The sequence below is a fragment of the Microcaecilia unicolor genome, chromosome 4, assembly GCF_901765095.1.
Source record: "Microcaecilia unicolor chromosome 4, aMicUni1.1, whole genome shotgun sequence".
Classification (NCBI taxonomy): domain Eukaryota; kingdom Metazoa; phylum Chordata; class Amphibia; order Gymnophiona; family Siphonopidae; genus Microcaecilia; species Microcaecilia unicolor.
This window is the reverse complement of record NC_044034.1, coordinates 337,187,843-337,210,373: the sequence shown is the minus strand read 5'-3', so window position 1 is coordinate 337,210,373 and position 22,531 is coordinate 337,187,843. Positions and strand designations below refer to the sequence as shown.

Here is a 22,531-nt window from a genome sequence, read left to right as displayed (position 1 = left end):
CTATTTCAATTCCCACTGCAGCCGTTTGTTATAAAAACAGGTCTAGCTCAAAACGTCTAAGTTTTAGTTCTGGATGTTTTTGTTTTGTTCCATTATGGCTGAAAAACATCTTAAGTTTTAGGAACACCCAAGTCCCGCCTTGAACACGCCCCCTTGAGATTTGGATGTACTTCTGATGTACTTCAGAGAAAAACGTCTTAAAAGAGGTGTAGAAAACACTGATTTGGACGTTTTTGTGAGAAAAACATCCAAATGCAGACTTATTTCACTTTTTGGATGTTTTTCTCTTTTGAAAATGAGCCTGATAGTAACTTATGGAACTTTGTAAGTCTAAAATGAGCCCTATTGTCTCAAGACAATACAAATATTAAGGCGAGTGGTAGTAGTAAATCAGAGACCGAGATCACATACCCAGGTTTAGGAGTGAGGTTCATTATTATCACTGTTTGTGCAAAAATACAGAATATTGGAGAAGGAAGTTGCTGTAGCTGAGCTGTTGCAGATAAGCGTTGTGATCATTTCAACCTTTAGGGGCCCCTTTACCAAACAGCAGTAAAAGGTGACCTGTGGTGGCATTGGTGCATGGGACTGCCGCACGCCAAGGTCACCTTTTACCGCCACTGATAAAAAGGACTTAAAAAAAAAAAAAAGTAACCAAGCGGCAATTGAGGCAGTGTGCAGCGCTGCTCGATTACTGTCAGGCACACTCCCCAGTGCTAGAAAATACAAAGGTATGTTCTAGCGACAGAAATGACGCAGGAAAACCAAAACTACCACTAGGCTCCTGGGCAAACACGGCGGTAGAGCCGATTTGCTGCGTGCCAAGCCGGCGGTAGCCTTTTGGTAAAAGGGCCCCTTAATGTGCAGAATCAAGGTGGTTGACTTTATCTTTATTCACACTAGAAATATAAGTACAAGGTTGGAGTTATTTTATGCCTATGATTGTGCTGGGGACTTTAAGGGGCTCATTTTCAAAGCACTTAAAGTTCCATAGGTTACTATCCTGCTTATAATCAAAAGAGAAAAACGCCTATATTTCGACCCAAATCGGGAGATGGGCGTCTTTCTCCCGTGGGCGCCCAAATCGGTATAATCGAAAGCCGATTTTGGGCGTTTCCAACTGCAATCTGTTGCGGAAATGGGTAAAGTTGATGGGGGCCTGTCAGAGGCGTGGTGAAGGCGGAACTGGGGCATGGTTATCGGCCGAGGAGAGATGGGCATCTTTAGCTGATAATCGAAAAAAAAGGCCTTTTTACCGCGTTGCTGAATCTTTAATCTGGAACCGCGTTGCTGCGGATGTCAGAGCTGCCTCTGAACCACCCCGAACCGGGCCAATGGTGGCCAGCGTTTCGCTCACGATGACTTCAGCATAGCTGCTTCAGGGTCCTCACAGGGGTCGACAGTAATTCAGCTCCACACTTCTCTCTGGGGGCAATGTCTCCAAATGGGCTATTTTTATGCATTAATTTCAGGGGAACAATAATAGCAACTCACAAAGCTTATGTTCTATGGTATTGTCCAATAGAGCCTCGATGTGTGATTCCACCCTCCAATGTCAAAGGTAGAGAAAAAAAGCCTCAGACTTAAGTGACAGCAACCTAAAGAGATGAAGGCATATTTTCAAAGCACTTAGACTTGCAAAGTTCCATGGAGGGGCATAATCGAACGCGAACGCCTATTTCCATGTGATGACTATGCAGAGCTAAGTACAAAAGTGTTTGACTTTAAGCGAGTGCATTAGTAAACATAAGAGAGGCATACAAACGTGTATCTGTTTGACTTGAACACATTTTTTGGACACTTGGTTGAATTTTGTCTAAAATTTAGAAGGTTTTTTGCCATTGATGAGAAACAGATCATATTGACCAACATCTAGGTCATTTTGATCGTCAGCAGCTCATTAGACCTTTGGGTCTGGAGCGCCTTGAGGCTTTTCCTTCTTTCAAACGATAGACCACTCATTTTTTGTTGTTTTTTTGGTGTGGATCATTTGATATATTGGGAGAATAGTTTTTGAGTTATTTAGATTCCACCTCCACTGCTTTAACAGTATACATCTTCACAGGGACAAAATATAAGAAAACCAGTGAACTGTATTAGGGGTTTATAGTCCATTTAGTTATGTTTAAACAAATGAGAGATCCGCATGAAAGAAAATATTTATTTTTTATTATTTTGACTTATGAAAACCACTTGTCCCTGAAATATACTCAAAATAGCATAGTCCATTAATACAAAAGAGATGAGGTGAAGAAGTGATTTCATGTGCCCCAATGAAAGGAGAGTTTAATTTTACTTCCAACCTTTATAACACCAGTCTTCCCAAGATAGATTACAACAACAGTTAAGATGAACCCATCAGTAAACAAGATATCCTCACTGAAATGTGGCCATGTATTACTGTTTGAAGCTGTTTTAGTGATATTCAGTTTTTATTTCATGATATTTATATCTATATACGGGAAGCTTTCAAATAAATTAAAAAGCTGTCGAATAAGTAAAAAAAAAAATGTCCTCCACTTTTAAGGTACTGTCTATCCAACTGGAACAGCTTTTGAGTTTTTACAGATGGACCATGCATATAGCTTGGGGATGGGGGGCCAACCCCCCACTCTTTTTTGGCTGTCAGGTTATTTTCAGCGCTCACTTGAAAAAACATTTTGCACACAGCAGGTCGCTCCTTAGTGGGAACATTGCTTCACATGGGTAAGAAGAACAGATAATCTTTATTCAAAGCACCAAACTTGACCCGACAAAACACATCATAGGTCAAGGGGTCTTTAATTGACAAAGCTCCTGTATGTGGTGCTATGGAAGAAAGGTCTGCTATAAATGCAGGCCATGAGAAACCACAATGTCACTCCACCGCGACAAAAGAAACCACTAAACTCCTAGCTGGTGTAGGCAAAAAGGTGTGAAAAAAAGCAAGCAATATTACAGAATTTGGAGGATCTGTGCCTAATTTAAGCCAGGTTTCAGTTGACATAAATCCTCATGCAAACAAGTTGGGCATGGATTCCAGTGCTATTCTATGAATGGTGCCCAATTCAGAATGTTGGTTATAGAATAGCGCTCGGCTTGCATTTTTTTCAGTGCCCAAATTTGGACACTATTTACAGAATCGAGTCCCAGGTGGAGAGAAAGAAGACATTCAAACTATGAAGCAACGCAGTCAGGGGCCCTTTTACTAAGCAGCACAGGCACCTACGCGTGCCCAACGTGAGCCAAATTGGAGTTACCGCCCAGTTACCATGTAGCTGTTGCTGTAATTTTGATTTTGGCGCACATCTGCTACGCGTGTATGAAAAATATTTTTTATTTTCTGACACGCAGCAGCTATGCGTATCAAGTGGAATTTGACGCGCGTAGACCATTACTTCCTGGTTAGTGCATGAGACCTTACTGCTTGGTCAATGGCTTCCAATAAGGTCTCAGACCCACAATGTATGCATGGCAATTTTCATTTTGCCGAACGTCCATTTTTGGCAAAAAAAGGCATTTTTTGTAGGTGTGCTAAAAAATAATTCTGCACACGCCCAAAACACATGTCTACACTACCGCAAGCCATTTTCAGCACAAGTTAGTAAAAGGACTCTTCAGAGACCAAGAAAATGTGTCGGAAAGAAACAGAAATATTTCCCATCTATCGTCTGCCACATGATTGGTTAAAAGAATCTTTTTCACCTGGATAGGCTGCCTATACAAGTTACATCTTATGAATTCCAGAAGGAATCTCTCTTTCACACCTGCACATACTATGGCAAGGGTTAGCAGTAAACGTGCAAGACTGAGATTACACAACACATACCCAAGTTTAGGAGTGAGGTTCATTACTATCATGCTATGTGCAAAACGGAATTAAAAAATGCGTGGGATAAACACAAAGGAATCCTGTTTATAAGGAATGGATCCAAAGATGCTTAGCGGAGATTAGAAAGCAACACTGGTAATTGCGAAGCAAAGCTAGTACTGGGCAAACCTTTACCATTTCTGCTCTGATTGTGGTGATTCAGCTTCCGTTTCAGAAGTTGGACAACAAGAACAGTGCTGGGCAGACTTGTACTGTCTGTGCGCGTATGTGTGTGTGCGTGTGTGTGTGTGTGTGTGTGTATATATATATATATATATATATATATATATATATATATATATATAAAGTATCACATACCATATGTAATGAGTTTATTTTGTTGGGCAGACTGGATGGACTATACAGGTCTTTATCTGCCGTCATCTACTATGTATGTTACTATGTAACTAACCAATTTAGAGACATTGCCAGAGGGGAAGAATGATTGCACAAGCCTCCCTTCTTTCAGAAAGCAGGCTTCAAAATTTAGGACGACTATTTCCCTCATGACTCCTAAAGGATGGAAGAGAGCACCCAAGTTTTCTGAAAAAATGCTGCTCTTCTGCCCCCGAAACATTTGTGACTGGCTTGGTCAGTGCCATACAATCGCTGGTCACAAAAAAACTAATAAGTTACTAACTACAAACAACCCATTTGTTGACCTTTGTTTAGGTATGTAAAATGGACTAATACAGCAACACATTAGTGCCTAGTGGAATTATGCCAGTACAAGCCACAGGCAACACCATTTCATAATAAGGGAAATCAAACACACGATACATTATCCTTTCCTGGGCACAACGTTGGGGGTGTTCAGTACACACGAGGATAACTCCAATGGTCCAAGCCACAGGGCTACACTATCAGTCCTGGGGCCAGCTAGAGAGGGAGACCAACCAGAGACAGAGAGCCGAGGCCTTACCCATGCAGCAACTGCTAACACCTTTCAGGCTTCTGCTAATTGAACTTATCTGTTAGCAGAGGCGCTGAATGTTAAAAAAATAAAAAGAAGAAGGTGGCCCGCTTCTTAATGTATCCTCCGGATTTTTCCGGAGGGGGTGAGAGAGAGCAGAAATCATTTGTTAGGTAGGGCTCGGCAGCTTAACTGTGCGTACGCGTAAAATAGCCGCACGCGCCAGAGAAGGAGGAAGAGAAGGTGGGAAAAGGAGGAGGGAGGGAGGGCTACTACCTGTGCCAAGCATCGGGATCCTAGGCTGTCTGGGAGGGAGGGAGCAGGGGGTTCGGGGGCTGTGTGTTCGAGGGGAGGAGTCTCGGTGTGTGTGTGTCCCCCCCCCTTGCCTTGCCAGTCCACAGCTGTGGAGAAAGCCGCAGCACGCGCGCTCCATTGCTCGGGGGGGTAGGGGGTGGGTCATAGCAGTGCAGGGGCAGCAGCAGGTGGTGAAGGTCAGTTCAAATGAGCCCTGGCCCCTAAAATCGACGAGACGCTGGCTCGTGCCGCTAGTATCACCGTACGTAAGGGGGGAGGGGGAGAGTCAGTCAGTGTAAGCGCCGCTGTCGTAATTATTAACCTGCATTTCAGGAGGCGGTGGCGGAGGGAGAGTCGTTCGGTCGTTGCCTCCCTCCCGGGCCTGCTGGGACCTCGGTCTACCCTCCCTCCAGCGCCTTTCATTTAAGTAAGAAGGTCCGAGGCACCGCATGCCAGCATGTCGGGTAAGTGCTTTTTTTTTTTTTTTTTCTTGATGGGGGGGGGGGGGGGTTCTTTGGTTGATATTTGAAAACTGGAATATGTTCTTTTTGGTAGAGCTGCGAACGTCTTGTAGCGCTATAGAAATGGTAAGTAGTAATAGTAGTAGAGTCCTTTCCCCTCCCCCGCAGTAAGGGATAAGTTGATGTTCTAATATTTGAAGGTGGTTTGAGGCTTTGTATCTGTTATACTGGAAGTAGAGGCCCTAGGTAAGAATTTATTTTAAGCTATTTGCCTCTTATGGACAGGGAGTAAAGGTGTCTGTTAATTAACAGGATAACATTCTTGTATTAGTTTCCTCTTTGTGTTAAGCCTTCTAATAAATTTCTGAACGTGAAGGGCTTGGTTTGCTGATAATTTGCTCAAGAAACCAGCACGAAGCTCAGCTTTGAATTACTTTTGGCACTGTAATGTCTTAGTAGTACTGTAGGTAAGAGACTGTTTGTTTTTTATAATATAGCATTACTTGAAAGGAGCTTATTTAGAAAGATGTTTGCTGCAATGTATACGATGAGTGGCCAGTTTGCACACTGAAGCAACCCCCCGTGATTTCTTTCAGAAATTTCAGGGGTTCAGAGGTATGAAAAAAGTTTTATGTAAGACTTCCACCAGAATTATCAACTGTCGCATGAACTTTCAGAGACAATTAATGCTCTGGTATTAAAATAGAATTCTGGCTCACTGCTAGCTGGTTTCATTGTTTTAGGTAGAAGTTGTTCCATTCCTGGTTTTGTCCCTTGGCATGCCCATGCTATCCTGCTTTATAGACTTAGGCTAGGACTGCAGTAGGGCAAAAGCAGGACTGGATCGTCCTGATGAACTGAAGTCAGCTGACCATCCTCCGCTTTGTATGGCTCAAACGTGTTCATCATTATTATACTGTTATCCTCCCCTCTCTTTACAAAGTTTCTCAAATCTGCAACTGTTGAATGGTGACCGATTCATGTTAGGGATATTTTAACACTGCTAGGTTATAGAGCTGATGATAAAAAAAAAAAACCCACATTGAAGATGGAACTTTGTATATGAACCCAGTGGTTCCTGCAGACAAAAGACCCTTGCACAGGCTGAGTTCTTTAAGTGCCTAAAGCAAACTTTAAATCTTGTCTCCCCCCCCCCCCCCCCCCCGATTATTTTTCATGCTCTAGGCCTCCTGGTAACTTAGATTCAAAAGGTTGTGATTTTCTCAACATCACCCATCCCAGAACAATCACTTAAAAATACATAGATGCACATCACACTTTTTAAATATTAAACTGTGTGTACATATATAATGAGTAGTTTCAAAAACCTTTTACTCAAGTAAACAGGCTGATTGAAAATTACTCTCTTTCCTTGCTGGTAAAAAGCACATTAATGGCTCTTGAGTTTGTGTTGCTGATAGGATCTATAGTGTTGCTGTCAGTTGCTCTATGCTGCTGCCCTGGGTGACCACCTAGTTACCAAATGCTTAAGCAAGTCTGTCTGGCCTTCCATCAGCAAAATGGGTTTCATATGTGAAGATGTGTACAATTAATGCGGTGTATGCAAATCTCTCAATTAGTGGTATAGTAAAGGAAGGGGGAGCACCCTGGGTGCCTGTGTTGGAAGAGGGGGATGGGTGCCCCAGGTCTCCCCAAAACTGAGGCACTTGGCTGACAAGGTTCCCCCAAGTCTGTCTGGCAGAAGTCTTTCTCGCATGCTGTGCAGTACCATCTCCCTCCCCTCCCTGCACAATGCTGGCTTTTTGTGCAAATAAGAATGCTTGAGGGAGTCCCGCTCCAATGTATATACCGTTTTTGCACAACAGCATAACGTGAGGGAGGCCCGCCCCCATGCTTGTGCAGTTTTCGCACAGGCGTGGGGGGTGGACATGGTGCATGGGCAGGAGGCTTGCACTGACAAAGCTTGGGGACCTTGCTAGTTCAGGTATGCAGTGCGCACTGGAGATGATTATAATGGCATAGTGAGGGGGTGCTATCCTCCCTTATTATACTACTGATATCCACAATGAATATGGCTGAGATCGTGAAAATTACCTTCTTTGTATGAGACCTACTACTTTCTGCAAGGTCAGTATATCTACTATAATAAAACTCACCCTCAACGTTCTGAAGTCACTCAGTCACTCCCTGAAGGGTTCGTGGATTCATGGTGGTGAAGCCACAACACTGCCCATGTCTCTGCCCCGCCCTCACATGACGGACCAATCAGAAAAAACACCCTCAACATTCTGAAACACAAAGGACCATCACAACACCGTTCCCAGGCAACACTAGGCAACGTAAGACGGACCAATCAGAGGAAACTACGTGACAATAAGGGAGGAGCATTCCCCAGCAGAATGGCTCATTATCTGTGCAGCACGGAGAGCACAGAACCACCGCTGGAACGAGTGAAGAATATTCCTGCTGTGGGTATGTGCAAAAATAGACCGGGGGGGGAGAAATTTTTAAATGCCTAATGCCAGTACTGAAGAGTGCCAGAGGGCCTATAGTACAGACTATATTTGGGATCGCTTGACATGGAGTCGGAGGAGCCGGAAAACAACGTGCCCATCACCATCTGGGACGTGGGCGAACAGGACAAGCTGCGGCCCAGCTGGAAGGATTACCCGCGACCCAGCCAGCAGCAAACAGCGATCAAGGAAGGGGGAGGAGTACTCCTTCCCTGCCTAGGAATCGCTGGAGACTGGCTGCCAAACTAACGAAACAACCGCACACTGACGCACCACCTCTATCATTCGAAAGGCATCCACTCTTTCTTCAACAGAAATGCAAACTAATAATACAATGCAAACAAAGAATACATGGTTTCTCAGGTGGCTGCAGGTAACTCCCTACCCCCTTCCTCTTCCCCTTTTGCCGAAGCGGCCAAGGACGTGCCCAACCATCCCCAGCCTCAGGCAAGCTGTCTCCCACCTCTGGGATTCCCCGAGCACCCGGAAAAAGATGGCGCTGATTCTTGCAGCGCATAAATGTTCCAGTATTCCCCTGCAGCCGGCCTGAAATGGACCAAACATACCGGATCACCCCCCGACGACACGAGACCATGCTCTTCTCCCTTCCGCCAACTTAAAACAACCATCCCCGTCCTCAGGCAAGCCGTCACCCACCTCCAGGATGCCCAGAACCCCAGCCCAATGGAAAAAGATGGCGCTGCTTCCAACAGCACATTTCTCTTCCAGCGTTCCCCTACAGCAGCCCTGAAACGGCCAAAAAATACCGACAGACAAAGAACGTGCTCCTCTACCTTCCGCCCATCTAAAACAACACAGCTGCCTCAGCACAACACAAAAAAAAAAAAAACCTGGAAAAAAAAAACCACCACTCAGCAAAGGCTGACCCCCCTACAACCTCATTTACATTTCACCAACAGAAAGACCCCCTCCACAAACCTCCTTGACAGACAAAACCACACACACACACAATACAACAGAAACACACCCTCAAAGCCACACACCAATCCAACCCACTTTGCCAGTACAGCACATCCCCCAACCCCCAAGCAAAAAACAAAACAAAAAAAGACACATCAACAACCTGCACACACACCGCACCCTCACACACTCACACACACACACAAAATAACTTTGTGACATATACACACACACACAAAAAAAGCCACATGCTAGCGCCCGTTTCATTGGTTTCGGAAACGGGCCTTTTTTACTAGTCTCTACATAAATACCACAATACCTCGCTTTACACCCATTTCATTAATAAACATCCTTTTTAATAAATTCCTGTATAATATCTTACTAATATAAACATTTTTCTATCCTACATATTGTTTGCAGTGTAAACAGTGGGTCCATTTATGTCATATATCCTTCTATTAGCTTGAATCAGTAACCTTTATCTGAGCTTTCCATTGCAGTTTAATGATATTAACCACACTTTTCTATGATGTTTCCATCAATGTTCTTTCCGCTCATCTCAATAATGTTGTTTTCCAATCCTACTTTCAGCTCTATTAAGCACAGAATGAAATACTCAGCATTTTTAGTGGTCTTCTGATTTTATCCAGATGAGGTAATTGTTTCAACTTTCGTACATTCTTTGATGTCCCTTTTCATTCAAACCATACATAAGCAGAACCGCCTTTGCTTTACATCGCTACAATTCTCCTCTGGAGATAAGACTACTGATTCAAGCTAATTGGGTCCACTTATGTCCATATATCCTTCTATTAGCTTGAATCAGTAGTCTTATCTCCAGAGGAGAATTGTAGCGATGTAAAGCAAAGGCGGTTCTGCTTATGTATGGTTTGAATGAAAAGGGACATCAAAGAATGTACGAAAGTTGAAACAATTACCTCATCTGGATAAAATCAGAAGACCACTAAAAACGCTGAGTATTTCATTCTATGCTTAACAGAGCTGAAAGTAGGATTGGAAAACATTATATGCCTGGAATAAACTTCCTGAGCCGGTACGCCAAGCCTCATCTCTGGCCATCTTCAAATCTAGACTTAAAAACCCACCTCTTCGATGCTGCTTTTAACACCTAAACCTTCAACTGTCCCCTATCCCTGATATGTCCCATCTGTCCTAACCCTTATCCCTTACTTGTCCTGTCTGTTTGTCATAATTAGATTGTAAGCTCTATTGAGCAGGGACTGTCCATGTTCAAGTGTGAAGCGCTGCGTACGTCCGGTAGCGCTATAGAAATAAGTAGTAGTAGAGATGAGCGGAAAGAACGTTGATGGGAACATCATAGAAAAGTGTGGTTAATATCATTAAGCGCGGTATTGTGAGATCTTGAAAAGTCAACTAGCTAGGTGTGACCCAAGGACTGGGTTGAGAACCTTTACTTGAGGGGTGCTAATGGATTAGGTTCTCAGCATATCCCTAATGAAATATGCATGGGGAAGATCTGCATTTTTACTATCTCTATTATACAAATCTCTGTGCATATTCATTATGGATTTTGTAGTGGTTCTTATTTACGGAGATCTAAAGATCCCCCAAATTAGAACCTACTATGTAGGTGCGTTTGTAGTCAGAAAATCACTTAGTAATTTCTCTGCACATGTTTGCTAGGGGTATAACTACACCTGTATGTGACCGTCAGATATTTTGTAATACTGGTGGTAAGGATCAGATAAGAACCATGTTCTGCAATATATATTAGAATTTATTGGTAATATAAAAATAAATAGAATGGCAAACAGCAATAAGTAAAGCTTAATTCTTGCTGCTATCAGTCTATGATAGAACAGTGAGATAGCAGTATCAATCAATACAACTAATAATTATTTCTGAAAGGCAACTAAGGGTACTACTTAAGAAACCACACGCCAAAAGGTCTTGGCTCACTTGAAACTTAACTTTAGGTCTGGGGTGAGAGAGAAAGCATTGCCAATTGACCTCCCCCAGTAGGTTGCCTGAAAAAGTCTTGTAGATCCCTCTGTGCAGCAGGTCTCTCCTTCCCCCCCCTCCCTGATGTTTCACAGCTGTCTCCTGGACAAGGCTTTGTAGATTGATAGTGGAGCGGAGGCAGACTGATTGTGTTTGTTCTGGGTGTCTATCAGCAATGAATCTGAAATGCACACAGCTCTTCTCTGGAACTATCTTAGTTGAAGCTAAGAATCTACCCAGTACTGGATCTCTGGCCCAGATGCATCAAGCAAACATAAAAAAATCAGGAACGTTAAAGCCACTACTACTACTACTTAACATTTCTAGAGCGCTACTAGGGTAAAGCCCTTACCGAATTTCAAAAAACGAAGCATGCCCCAAAACGTTTGGTGCGGTATTGCAAACCCTGATTCCCCGATGATCCCCCCCCCCCATGTTGAGAGGGCACCCCCAAACCCACGCCGCCTCCAGAAAAATGCTGTCCTACCCTCCCACCACTGTGATCATCGACGGGGGGGGGGGGGAGGGGGGGTGGGGGCTGGAGGTCCGGTGGACCTCCAGCCTACCCCAAATCCTCCCCCCAGCGTTGTCCTTAGATTCCCTGGTGGTCTGTGGTGTGCTTTCCCAGGATGCAATGGGCGGGGCTGGGCGCCGCCATTTTGGGCGTCGACTGACTGGAAGAGGAGGGAGGCAGGCAGGCTGCGTCCCTCCTCCAACAAAAGGTAGGGGGGGCGGCCGGGAGGGACGGAGGGTGACCACGGACCACCAGGGATTCAATGCAGAATGCTGGGGGGGGGGGGGAGGAGTTGGGGTCCACTGGACCTCCAGCCCCCCCCCCCCCGTCGATGGATAGCAGGGTGTGTTAGCTTTTGGCCGGAGGCGGCCACCACAATTTATGGGCATGGAGGGGGTCGAATCGTCAGGGGGGACCTCCAGCCTCCCCGTCGCTGAGTGGGAGGGTGGGAGAGGGTTTGGCCACCGGCCTCAATGTTTTCTGGGGGTTTGTGGGGGGGCTGGAGACAACGTTCGGTCCTCCAGCCCTCGTTGTTCGGGCCTGGCAGGCTGTTTGACAGGTTGGGGCTTTTGACAGCCCAGACCTGTCAAACAAGTGCGTGAGGATTATGCTGAGCGCATGCTCATGTGCCATTCTCCCGCACTTCAACGTGATAAAGATAATAGCGCTGCTTAGATTTGCATGCATTATCTTTGATCATCGATGCAGAAAAGCCCTGCGCTGTTCCGGCACTATTTTTAGGGCGCTGTTTGGAACAGCGCAGGGCTTTTGATCATGAGGGCCTCAGTTTGTATATTTAGGTCTCGGATGCCTTTGGTTGCAGACTAGTTTCAGAACACCTAGGGCCATGGAAAAACAATCACTTTAAATGAAACATTTTGGTGGCATACTGTGTGCCTTGTATATAAATACTAACTTGAAGCATCAGAAAAAACAGGGTTTGTAAGATCTGATGAAAACCTCTGGAACAACATTTAAAAATCAGGGGTATGAATATTCTATCATTGGGTTTTTGTCATTGTAGTCATTTTATCTTTCACAATTTTCATTTTTCCATTTGATTTACTTTTTATTTTTCTAATCATGTCTTTCATGCTCATTGTTCACTACATATATCATTATTGAATTGTAGTTATTTCCAGGATAGTAATTGCTCTTCTGATTGTATTGGTTAATTCAGCCACTGTTTTCCTTTATTTAAGAAACATCCAGATACATCAAAGGTATCGGGCCTTTTTTTTTTTTTTTTTTGAGGATGGATGCTAAACCGGAGAGCTACAAACCAGTCAGGTTTTCAGGATACTTCTAATGAATATGCATAGTTTTTTATGTGTAACATGAAAACCTATGAAAAAAGAAGACAAAAGAAAAACTGGGGGAGACCAATGTTATTCCAACTAGGGGAAACAATTTATTGATGATAAAAATGTAAGATACAAAGGCTGATAAGCCCAAAATATCAAGAAGACTGGGCTCCAATGCAGTCCTACATTTATTCAGTTGCCGTGATATTTTGGGCTTATAGATTTCTATGGAACTTTGGAAGGCTAAGTGCTTTGAAAATATGCCTCATTTGTGTCTTACATATTTTAAGTATCGATTAAATTGTTTCCCTTAGTTGTAATTACATTGGTCTCCCCTCCCCCCCCCCCCAGTTATTTTCTTTTGATCTTAACCTGAAAACCTGTTTGCCCTCTAGAAATTCAATTTGACACCCATATTGTAGAGCACTGTCCTTTTAAGTTCTGAGGGCCAGTGATAGCTCTCATCAATGCTTACATGCAGCTCCATGACTGTGTTGCCCCCCCCCCCCCCCCACACCACTTTCTGTAAAGCTTGTAATTGGTGCTGCATCTGATACAGCTGTTCTGGTTTCTAAATAACACTGCATGGTTGTTAGTGAGTTGAGCCCTAATTCCTATGCTATAGTCACTTTGTGCAAAGGGTAATGATGTAAGTAAACCAGTGGCAAGGTATCAGAAAGGTGGTGGGAGGGAGGGTTAGCAAACTAGAAAGACTAGCATAAGAGGGGAGAGCAAAACAAAATGGTGGCAGATGACGGTTCAGACTAGCTGGGATGTGTGTGAGGAGAGAGAGAGACTTCATATAGGGAGCATTGTAGTTACACTACTTATTTTGAATATACCCGGGCATCTAGGATGGCCATAGGGGAATCTTTGGACTAGATACATCATAGGAGTGGATTCTACCTTTGTCCTGTGGTAGTCCTGGCACCCTTGTGAAGAATTTGTAAATGTGATTGTCTCTCACAACCACGTGACACTCCAGAGCAAAAGAGAGCCTACTCCCCTGGAGCTGCATACTAAGGAGTAACATCAGAATATATTTTTTGCTTGGAAATGTGCTCTTAGTGGAACAAAATAAGGGGAGGGGTTGGGTGTAGCATTGCAAGTGTGAGATCTTCATAATCTAGCTAGGATAAGAGCAAACCAGTGAGGGGACTTGACTTGGAGAAAGGTTGCTTTTCTACAAGCAGTTGAGCTGCTGTGGCAGGCAACTAGGATATATATATAGTAATTGTACTGTCAGATTTGTGGACAGATTTGATGGGTTAGTTGGTCATTCCATTTATTTAAAATATTAGCTGCACAAGCCCAAAATACTTGGTGACGAACAAGTCAACATACAAGTATACAAAAAACACAACAAAAAAAACTTGTACATAAAATATGCAAAATCAGAAATAGAATACTGCTTTCAATATTAAATTTTTAGTATATTAGCCTGCCTCATGTACATAGGTGCCCCTTGCTTATCGAAGATGTGTAACATAACCCTTGTGTCCTCTATTAATGCTTTTTAAACACATTTTTAATTAAAATCACTTTACAGATTACTTTTTCTAAAAAGTGTGCTTGAAATATAGCTTTGTACCAAGAAAATGCATGTAATTAAAATGATTTTATACCAATTATAGAGGACTGTTTTATGAAATATAAAATGCCCTCCCCTCTTTCACCGTGCTTATGCTGCCACCTGGGCTGCTATTTAGATCATGACTCGTAAAACCAATTATTAAAATGTGCTAAACTTTGCTAAGCCAGAGGTTTTTTGTTACTTGGAGAATAGGACTTGCTGCCAGTGATTCTGCTAGAATTGGCTACCTGCAGATGAGGTGCCAGTGGTTGAAACAGTTCTGGTGTATTACAGATCTTAAGAGGATTTGATATATTAAAGCAGTGGTCTTCATTAATTTTTAAACTGGGACCACTTTGGATTCTAATGAGCTGAAGGAGAGCCTGATATATCACAGTCAAGGTCACAGCTCTGCTGACCCATGTGTGTCAATGACATCCATCTTGACCAGCCTACGTTCAGATTTCAGGGGTGTATCTTCAAGGTTGTGAGCATTTCCATGTGCATTCCCTTTCTTCTATTGAGAAATGCCGTGTTCCACGTGCATGTCTCTTCCTCAATCCACTTCCCCTTTCTGTCCTGACCCCTGGGTAGAGAGGCAGAGTTGCAGGGAAAAAAAAAGACAATGGGGACCACCCTAGAGGTCTCAGGGGGCCATCATTGAAGAATACTGTATTAAAAATATCAGATGCTGGCTGCATTGGTGCTCTTTATTTGAATTTCCTAGATAAAATTTGGTCATAAATCAAAAATTTTTTTATATGGCCAAGTTGATCTGTATATCAGGAGGGGTGGGGCATCGCCTAAAGTTACTAGATAATGGCAGTATTCAGCTGGTATCTGTAATATATATCCATATAACTCAGACTGGTCTAACTTTTTTATAGGGATAAACGTTTATAAAGTTAGGCTGTTGAATTCACCATCCTAACTTTATATGTATCGATGAATATCCACAATATCTTGAAGCAGTCACCGGAGTGCTGAATAATCTGCTCTTTAAACATTTGCATGTTAATAAATAAAACCAGAGTTAGTGGATTATTTTACTGGAACCAGGCAATTTCTTTGCGGTCTTGTCCAGAAAAATTAATAAATCTCCTCCCCTCCCCCAGTCAGGTGTATTTTTTTTTTTTAATTATTATTTGGCGTTCCATTTTAAATATGTGCACCTTGTAGGCTGAGACTTTCAAGTTTTGAGGGTAAAGTGGGAGAATAAGCAACCTCAGTGTAGAGTATCCTGAAAATTAGACATTTACAGCAATGGAGAACTGAATATCGGAGATGGGTTATCCATACATTTTTGTAATTTTGGGTTCTTGGGCTGAGAATGTTGAAGATCATGAACCACTGCTTCGAAACATATGTAGTAGGAAGTAGTAAGAGGCCCCTTTTACTAAGCTGGGGTAGGGCTACCACGCGCCAAATCGATCCTACCGCCAGGGTCGATCGGGCGCCGCTGGTAGGGTCAGTTTTGGCACGTGCGGTTTCCCGCAGTAGAAAATGTTCTATTTTCTACCTTGGGGGAGGGGAGGACGTTTCCGGCGGTAATTGGCAGTGCGGTCATATTGCTGCATTCTACTTGATTACCACTTGAGTAGCAGGTGAGTCCCTTACCGCCTTCTAAATAGGTGGCAGTAAGGACTCGGGCAGTAAATAGCTGCGTGCTAATTTTAATATTGGTGCACAGCCATTTACTGACCCATTTAAAAAGCCTTTTTAGAGCCCGGTGTTCATTATTGAACTTGTAAACCAGAGCATATCTTTTTTTGAAGGGGTAGGATTTAGTATATGTGTATCAGATGTCTCATAGCTTGGGTCATTGTAAAGGAGTAACACTGATGACTCGGGTGGAGATGTTCTTTGTTTTTATGCAGATTAGGTGGTGGGATTCAGTTTGGGTGGGTATTCAACAACAAAATTGGGCACGTTCTCCAGTATTGTAAAGTGTGAATTCTATTTTTCTATTGCGACTTTAATAAAAAAAAAAAAATCATTTAAAAACCAAAAAAAGGCCTTTTTCCTGCCATGTTAAAAAAAAAAAATAATAAAAAAAAATGACCCTGCGTGTGCCAGTTTTGCAGGCCACTTTTTTAAAAATCACGGCTTAGTATAAGGGCCCCTAAGTGACTAATGGGCCAGCAATATCTTAAAACTGAAGATAAGGCTTTGCTTGAGACAGCTTCTTCCAAGCAGTGAAGTACAGCATTTAGGGTTTCTTGGGTGTGGGTTCTTCCAATCTGGGTCATCCTCAGCCCCAACAGACCTTGCTTTCTTGGTGACAAACTTTGTACAATTGATTATGGGTGTCAAGGCCTTTTAAGACTTAATATCCGTAAAGCCTTAATGTCCTGAAGTATAACTTTGGCACACACCTGAATCTCTTTATTTTTTGAAATTTCCTTTATTGACTAAATATAGTTGACTCACAGTCAACAGAGACTGCATGATTCTGAGAGGTGAATTGGTGGTTGGAGATAAAAAATCTGAAAAAGGCAGCTTTATTGCAGAGGTGGAAAGGTAGTTAAAACAGATGCAAGTACTTGGTGGCTGGAATGTGCAATATCTTTTTAGAAAGAATTAATGAGGTAAAAAATGGGTTCGTTACAAGGGATTTTAGCAGGACAAGTGCTGCCTGAAGCAAGATGGAGAATGTCTCATGGAGAAGGAGATGCCAAGAAGGGGCTCACACAGGCCCAGGGAAGAGGAGGTAAAGGGACCAATAGGGACAGAGCCTGCCATCAGGTAGCAGGGGTGGTCCTAGGGGGGCAGTCTTCAGTTGGAGGGAAAGCCCAGCTGACCTCTCAGGACAGAGCTAGTAAGAATGACAAGGAAATCCATAGCAGGTAGACAAAAGGGCCAAGCTTGGCTGAGAAAGAGAGGAGGTTTTTGCAGGAGAATAGACCAATAGTAACAGACTTTATACAGACAAGTAAGGGTGACTGCATTACATGTGAGACTACATTACACACAATGCATTGCTTATATATCTTTGGAGTGAGGAGTGCAGCAGTAAAAATCCTTAGAAGTGAGAAGAACAGTAAACGCATTAGACACATTTTAGGGTCACACTATAAACTAGTGTAAGGCAGCCGGAGGACAGAACAATAGGAATGAGGAATGAGTATCCATTGCAGATAATCCTGGAAACTCAGTTGAGGATTGCCAAATATTGGGTTTGGCACCATTGTAGATAGATCAGTGGGTCAGTGTCTCCACCTGTCAAAATATTATTTCAAATGCTTGTTACTATTAGATACTAGTGGTATCCTTTTTGGGGAGGAGGATTAGCTTTGCTTTTTGTTTTGTTTTGTTTTTCCTTTCTCCTTTCAGCAATGACACAGTTAACACTCGGATCTGGTTCTGCATGCTGGAATTTAGCACTGTTGGCAGCATTTGCTGAATGTGCCAAAAAGGGCAGTCTTTGGCAAGCAGCAGCTGCTTTCCCCTGGCTGTCCTTTTAAATACCTAGTTAATTATCAGTGGTTGGTATAAAGGGAAGGAGTACCAGGAAAGACACAGATTTGTGTTTTTTTCATTCCTAGTATAAAGTTTGCATGCTTATCACTAGTGTGTTTAAGCATTTCTGTGCTGTGGCACTGTGTGACTGGGAAAACATGACTAAAGTTACGGATCCAAAATGTTGAGTGGCTGATTTGTCACAACATGGGTCCAAAAGCAGTCACATGTTTTGAACTTAAAAAAAAATGTTTACATAAAACGATGAGGTTTGGGCTGTTGACATTTAGAAATTGCTTGCTGTACTACTACTACTTAACATTTCTAGAGCGCTACTAGGGTTACGCAGCGCTGTACAATTTAACAAAGAGAGACAGTCAGTTCAGGCTTTCTTTCTGGTGACTTTAGTCATGTTTTCCCAGGTGGTCATATTTCTGTACTGCAACAATATACACAAGCATGGTTGGGTGGTGTGGGATAAGTGATTTTTTTGTGCAGCTGGTGATAGAAGAAGCGGGAATGGAAGCAAGGATTTGTCAGGTTCACTCATTACTTTTGGAAAATGTATTGGTGCATGTTGTAACATCAGTCAATATGAACAAGTTTAATCTCATTTCATATGAAGTAATTGGTGATGTTCAATCCAATTCAAGAATAAGAGTAGAATTCATGGACTTCCAAAGCCTTTAAGATGAACTTTTCTAAATTTTGGACTTTAAAAATATCTGTCTGAAGCCATGACACAACCTTCAAGTAAGGCAGATGTGCCTTGGGGAACAGTGGATTTAGTTTGTGTGAAAAAAAAATCACATGGTCAGTTCCTCTTTTAATGGTTTAAAGTGAGCTCAAATGGATGACTAGTAAAGAGCCCCAACAAAAAAGCCCAATATCCTATCTAGCGGTTTCCTGAGAAAAAATAAAAAGAGAATTCATGGAGGAGAAAATACATAGAAATTATTTACTTCACCCTCCCCCTCCTGGTCCCTTAAGAGTAAGTGGAGCTCCAAAGGAGTGGAGGAGTGGCCTAGTGGTTAGGGTGGTGGACGTTGGTCCTGGGGAACTGAGGAACTGAGTTCGATTCCTACTTCAGGCACAGGCAGCTCCTTGTGACTCTGGGCAAGTCACTTAACCCTCAATTGCCCCATGTAAGCTGCATTGAGCCTGCCATGAGTGGGAAAGCGTGGGGTACACATGTAACAAAAAAAAAAAAAAGGTACTTCTCATGACAGAGATAAAGGGCAGTAAGCCTGGGATTTATAAATCCATTACAAATTGGGTGTCAGTGTTTCAAATTTCCATGAGTGTTTTTGCAAAAGAACCCAAGCGCACTACATATTTAGTGAGGTATGTAGACACCATAACAAAGGCACAGGAAAAATTCAAGGGAAGTATGGCTGAAAACGAGTCTATAATGGCGACAGAGTGGTGGACCAGTGGTTGGATGAGATGTCCCATTAGACCTCTTCAAGTTGATAGGATTCCTACATCTGCTTTTTTTTTTTTTTTTTTGGGGCGGGGGGGGGGCGCTGTTAGACAAGGATAATTGTGGAGTTTGTTGGGAGGATAGCTTACAGGCAATATAATTCAGATCAATGCACACGGTCCCTATGTAGATTCAGGCATATATATTACAAATGTGGCTCCCCACACCCAGCACTTTAGTCCAGGTTTAATAGGGATGGGCATCCCCCCTCCCCCTTTTCCAACACCCTCCTGAGGATCATGGCACCCACACCAATTAAGCATTCTGCCATGGTGCCTTGGCTTGGATACCCATTAAGGAACAGGTTGATTTCATATATACTTGGGTGTTTTTTTTTTTTTTGTATGGTTACCTCCACTTTAATGAAGGGTGCAGAATAGGTCCAAGTTATGCTATGGCTTCAAATATACAGCATTATGACTAGAAAAAATAGAGAACTCTTGACAGAGTGGCAGGCCTGTTCACTCAGCCACCCTTCCATGGCATGATTGATTTATCTCATCTTTAGGAGTGGTTTCCCAAGAAGGAACCTGACAGATTCAGAACGATTTGCAATTCTGTCTTACCCTGAGGGCAGCTCTGTCAGCACTTTGATACCTATAAATCATAAAACTTCTGCATGGTACAATATGCATCCTTAAGACAATACCACTACAGCACTGTGTGCCCTAGATACCAATACGTTGCTAGCCAATGTAGATCTTGAATCTGCATTTCACTTATTGCCTACTCACCCAGACCACTGTCACCTATTGGGCTTCAAATTTAAGGGTGCTTATTTTCATAAGTGTAATCCAGTGGGCTGTGCAATATTTTCAGAAGCTCAGCTCTTTCATTCATTGGGTGACAGGACAAAATAGCTGGGAAAGGCAGTATTATCTGGATGACTCCTTCATTGGGAATGATTGTGTGGAGTGATCTCATATCTTACTGGCTCCAGGTTCTATTTGTGCAGGATATACATTATTGTTTCTCCAGTGGAAACATTTGTGGAGTTGTTTTTTAGTTTCAATGGGGGGGGGGGGACCCCCCCAAACAGGTTCTGCACCATTCTTTGATTTGGACTATGTTAATTGGGGAGGTTTTTAAGAAGTAGGTGGCTTTCAGTGAATCTTGAGCCACCAAAGTTTTTTTTTTTTTTCTTTTTTTTTTTTCCTCTAGAGTTTTGGGAATAGTTCCTGATTGATTCTCTCTTCCTGCTTCTTGGGGCAGGGCAGAGTAATCCTGTCTAGAAGAATACCTATTCTAGATGAACATAAAACATTGTATCCAAAGTCTTCAGTAGTCTTTAAACTGCAAGGTAGTCTTCTTTCTATGACGACAAATTTCCCAGGACAGGAATTTCTAATAAGGTTGCTTCTTCAGAAGAGGAGGGGGGGGGGGGGGGATTTTTTTTCATTCATCTCTGACTTTCCTTTATCACTTAGTATTTGATTCTTCCAGTATAGAGTGTTCTGCCTGCTGGTTGCTCTCTAGTATATCACTCAGCCAGTCATGGAGGTTCATTTAACCAGCCGTAGATGCCAGCATCTGCACTGCACCCGTTAAATAGCTGGCAGGAATGCCAAAGTTCTGCCAGTCAAAAGTTCCCTGCTGAGCTGCTCACCTCTTTGTGCTGCTCTTTGTGCTGCTGCAGTAACCTGGAAGTCAGCGGGGTTCCTCCAGCTGCCGATGCCAGGACTCGTGCGTGCTCAGTTTGTGTAAGAACTGAGCATGATCAGGGAGTCCAAGAGTTGATGGCTAATGACACCCTTGCTGACCTTGGGGTTGCTGCAGACTGCAATAGTGCAAGAAGGAGGGGAGTGGCTGGCAGGGCTTCAGCATCCCTGCCAGCAAAGGAATTTTTAATGCACCAGTTGGGGAGGGAATACTTTGCCCCACCTTAGTCCACCCCTTGACCGCTTTCTCTTCCCCTGTTTGTTTTTCTGTTTTCACTTGCTCTGGAATACATTTTTTTTAAAGAGGTTCTAGAATAAGATGCAAAACATAAAACAATGAGGCAGCCTAGGTGGACTACCAATTTGTGTCCCTTCAGTAATGCTCACAAAAACGTTTTTGAGTGTCTGACAAAGCCAAGTTTCTGTCTTGGAAGATGTGGATCAGTTTGTAATTGTCACCAGTAAGCAATATTTCTTTTATGGCAGGCCTTGACAAATTTCACTGAATTTTGAAGCCAGCAGCAGAAGCCTCTTGTTTTCCCTTCATTTCACAGGCAAGGGTAAAACACACAGCCTGGGATGTCCCTGTCAGCCCTGGGGATCCAGTGGACCCTCCGCAAATGCAAACATCTCTAAGGGGGTGCCCCCTATGAACCCCTCACACATTCGGAGGAGGGACAGAGTCCTAGTCCTTCCGCGGGGTGCCTCTCAAAATGGCGGCACCCTACCTGGATATGGAAGTTAAGCCCCCAGCCAGTGCATCCCAGGATGCATCAGGCAGGGCTGGGCGCTACAATTATGAGAGGCGCCCAATGGGAGGAGGGACTAGGATCATAGCATCCTCTAAAGGTATGAGGGGTTCGGGAGCGGGGTGCTGTTAGGCCACCAGGGAGATTGAGGGGAGGGGGGTTCTTGACATGGGTCCCATTGGACCACCATGTGTTTTCATTTGTGGGGGGTCCATAAGTACATAAGCATTGCCATGCTGGGACAGAGCAAGGGTCCATCGAGCCCAGCACTCTGTCACCGACAGTGGCCAAAGAACAAGCAATTTGTCCTGCCCATCCTAGAAATATTGTATTATTCCCTTGTCCATTCAATAACATTCTATGGCTTTTTCCTCCAGGAAGCCATCCAACCCTTTTTTTGAAGTCCGCTAAGTTAACCACCTTAACTACCTTTTCCAGCAGCGAATTCCAGAGTTTAACTACTCAATGAGAGAGGAAACATTTCCTCAGATTTTGTTTTAAATTTACCACACTGCAGCTTCATCACATGCCCCCTTGTCCTAGTATTTTTGGAAAGCGTAAACAGATGCTCCACATCGACCTATTTCATTCCACTCATCTTATAGATCTCTATCATATCTCTCCTCAGCCGCCTTTTCTCCAGGCTGGAGAGCCCCAGCCTCTTCAGCCTATCCTGATAGGGAAGATGTCCCATCCCCTGTATCATCTGTCACCCTTCTCTACACCTTTTCCAATTCCACTATGTCTTTTTTTTATTTTTATTTTTTTTTGAGGTGAGGCGACCAGAATTGAAGACAATACTTGAGGTGCGGTCGCACCATGGAGCGATACAACGGCAGAACAATATCCTTATTTTTGTTTTCAATCCCTTTCCTAATGATACCCAACATTATAT

General features: G+C 43.2%; 1 protein-coding gene across 4 annotated transcripts in view; it reads left to right on the top strand.

The window, feature by feature from the left end:
• Positions 1–22,531, top strand: part of GYG2 (glycogenin 2) — a 99,904-nt gene that overhangs the window by 13,310 nt on the left and 64,063 nt on the right. For 2 of the 4 annotated variants that reach the window (XM_030202082.1, XM_030202080.1), the window contains exon 1: positions 5,227–5,521. The exons of 1 other annotated variant lie outside the window; for it this stretch is intronic. In XM_030202082.1, coding sequence (XP_030057942.1) covers positions 5,515–5,521 — 7 coding nt within the window. In that variant the 5' untranslated portion in view covers positions 5,227–5,514. Of the gene's footprint in view, positions 1–5,226; positions 5,522–22,531 lie in introns of those variants that run through there. One more of the 4 variants, XM_030202083.1, reaches the window with a different exon arrangement.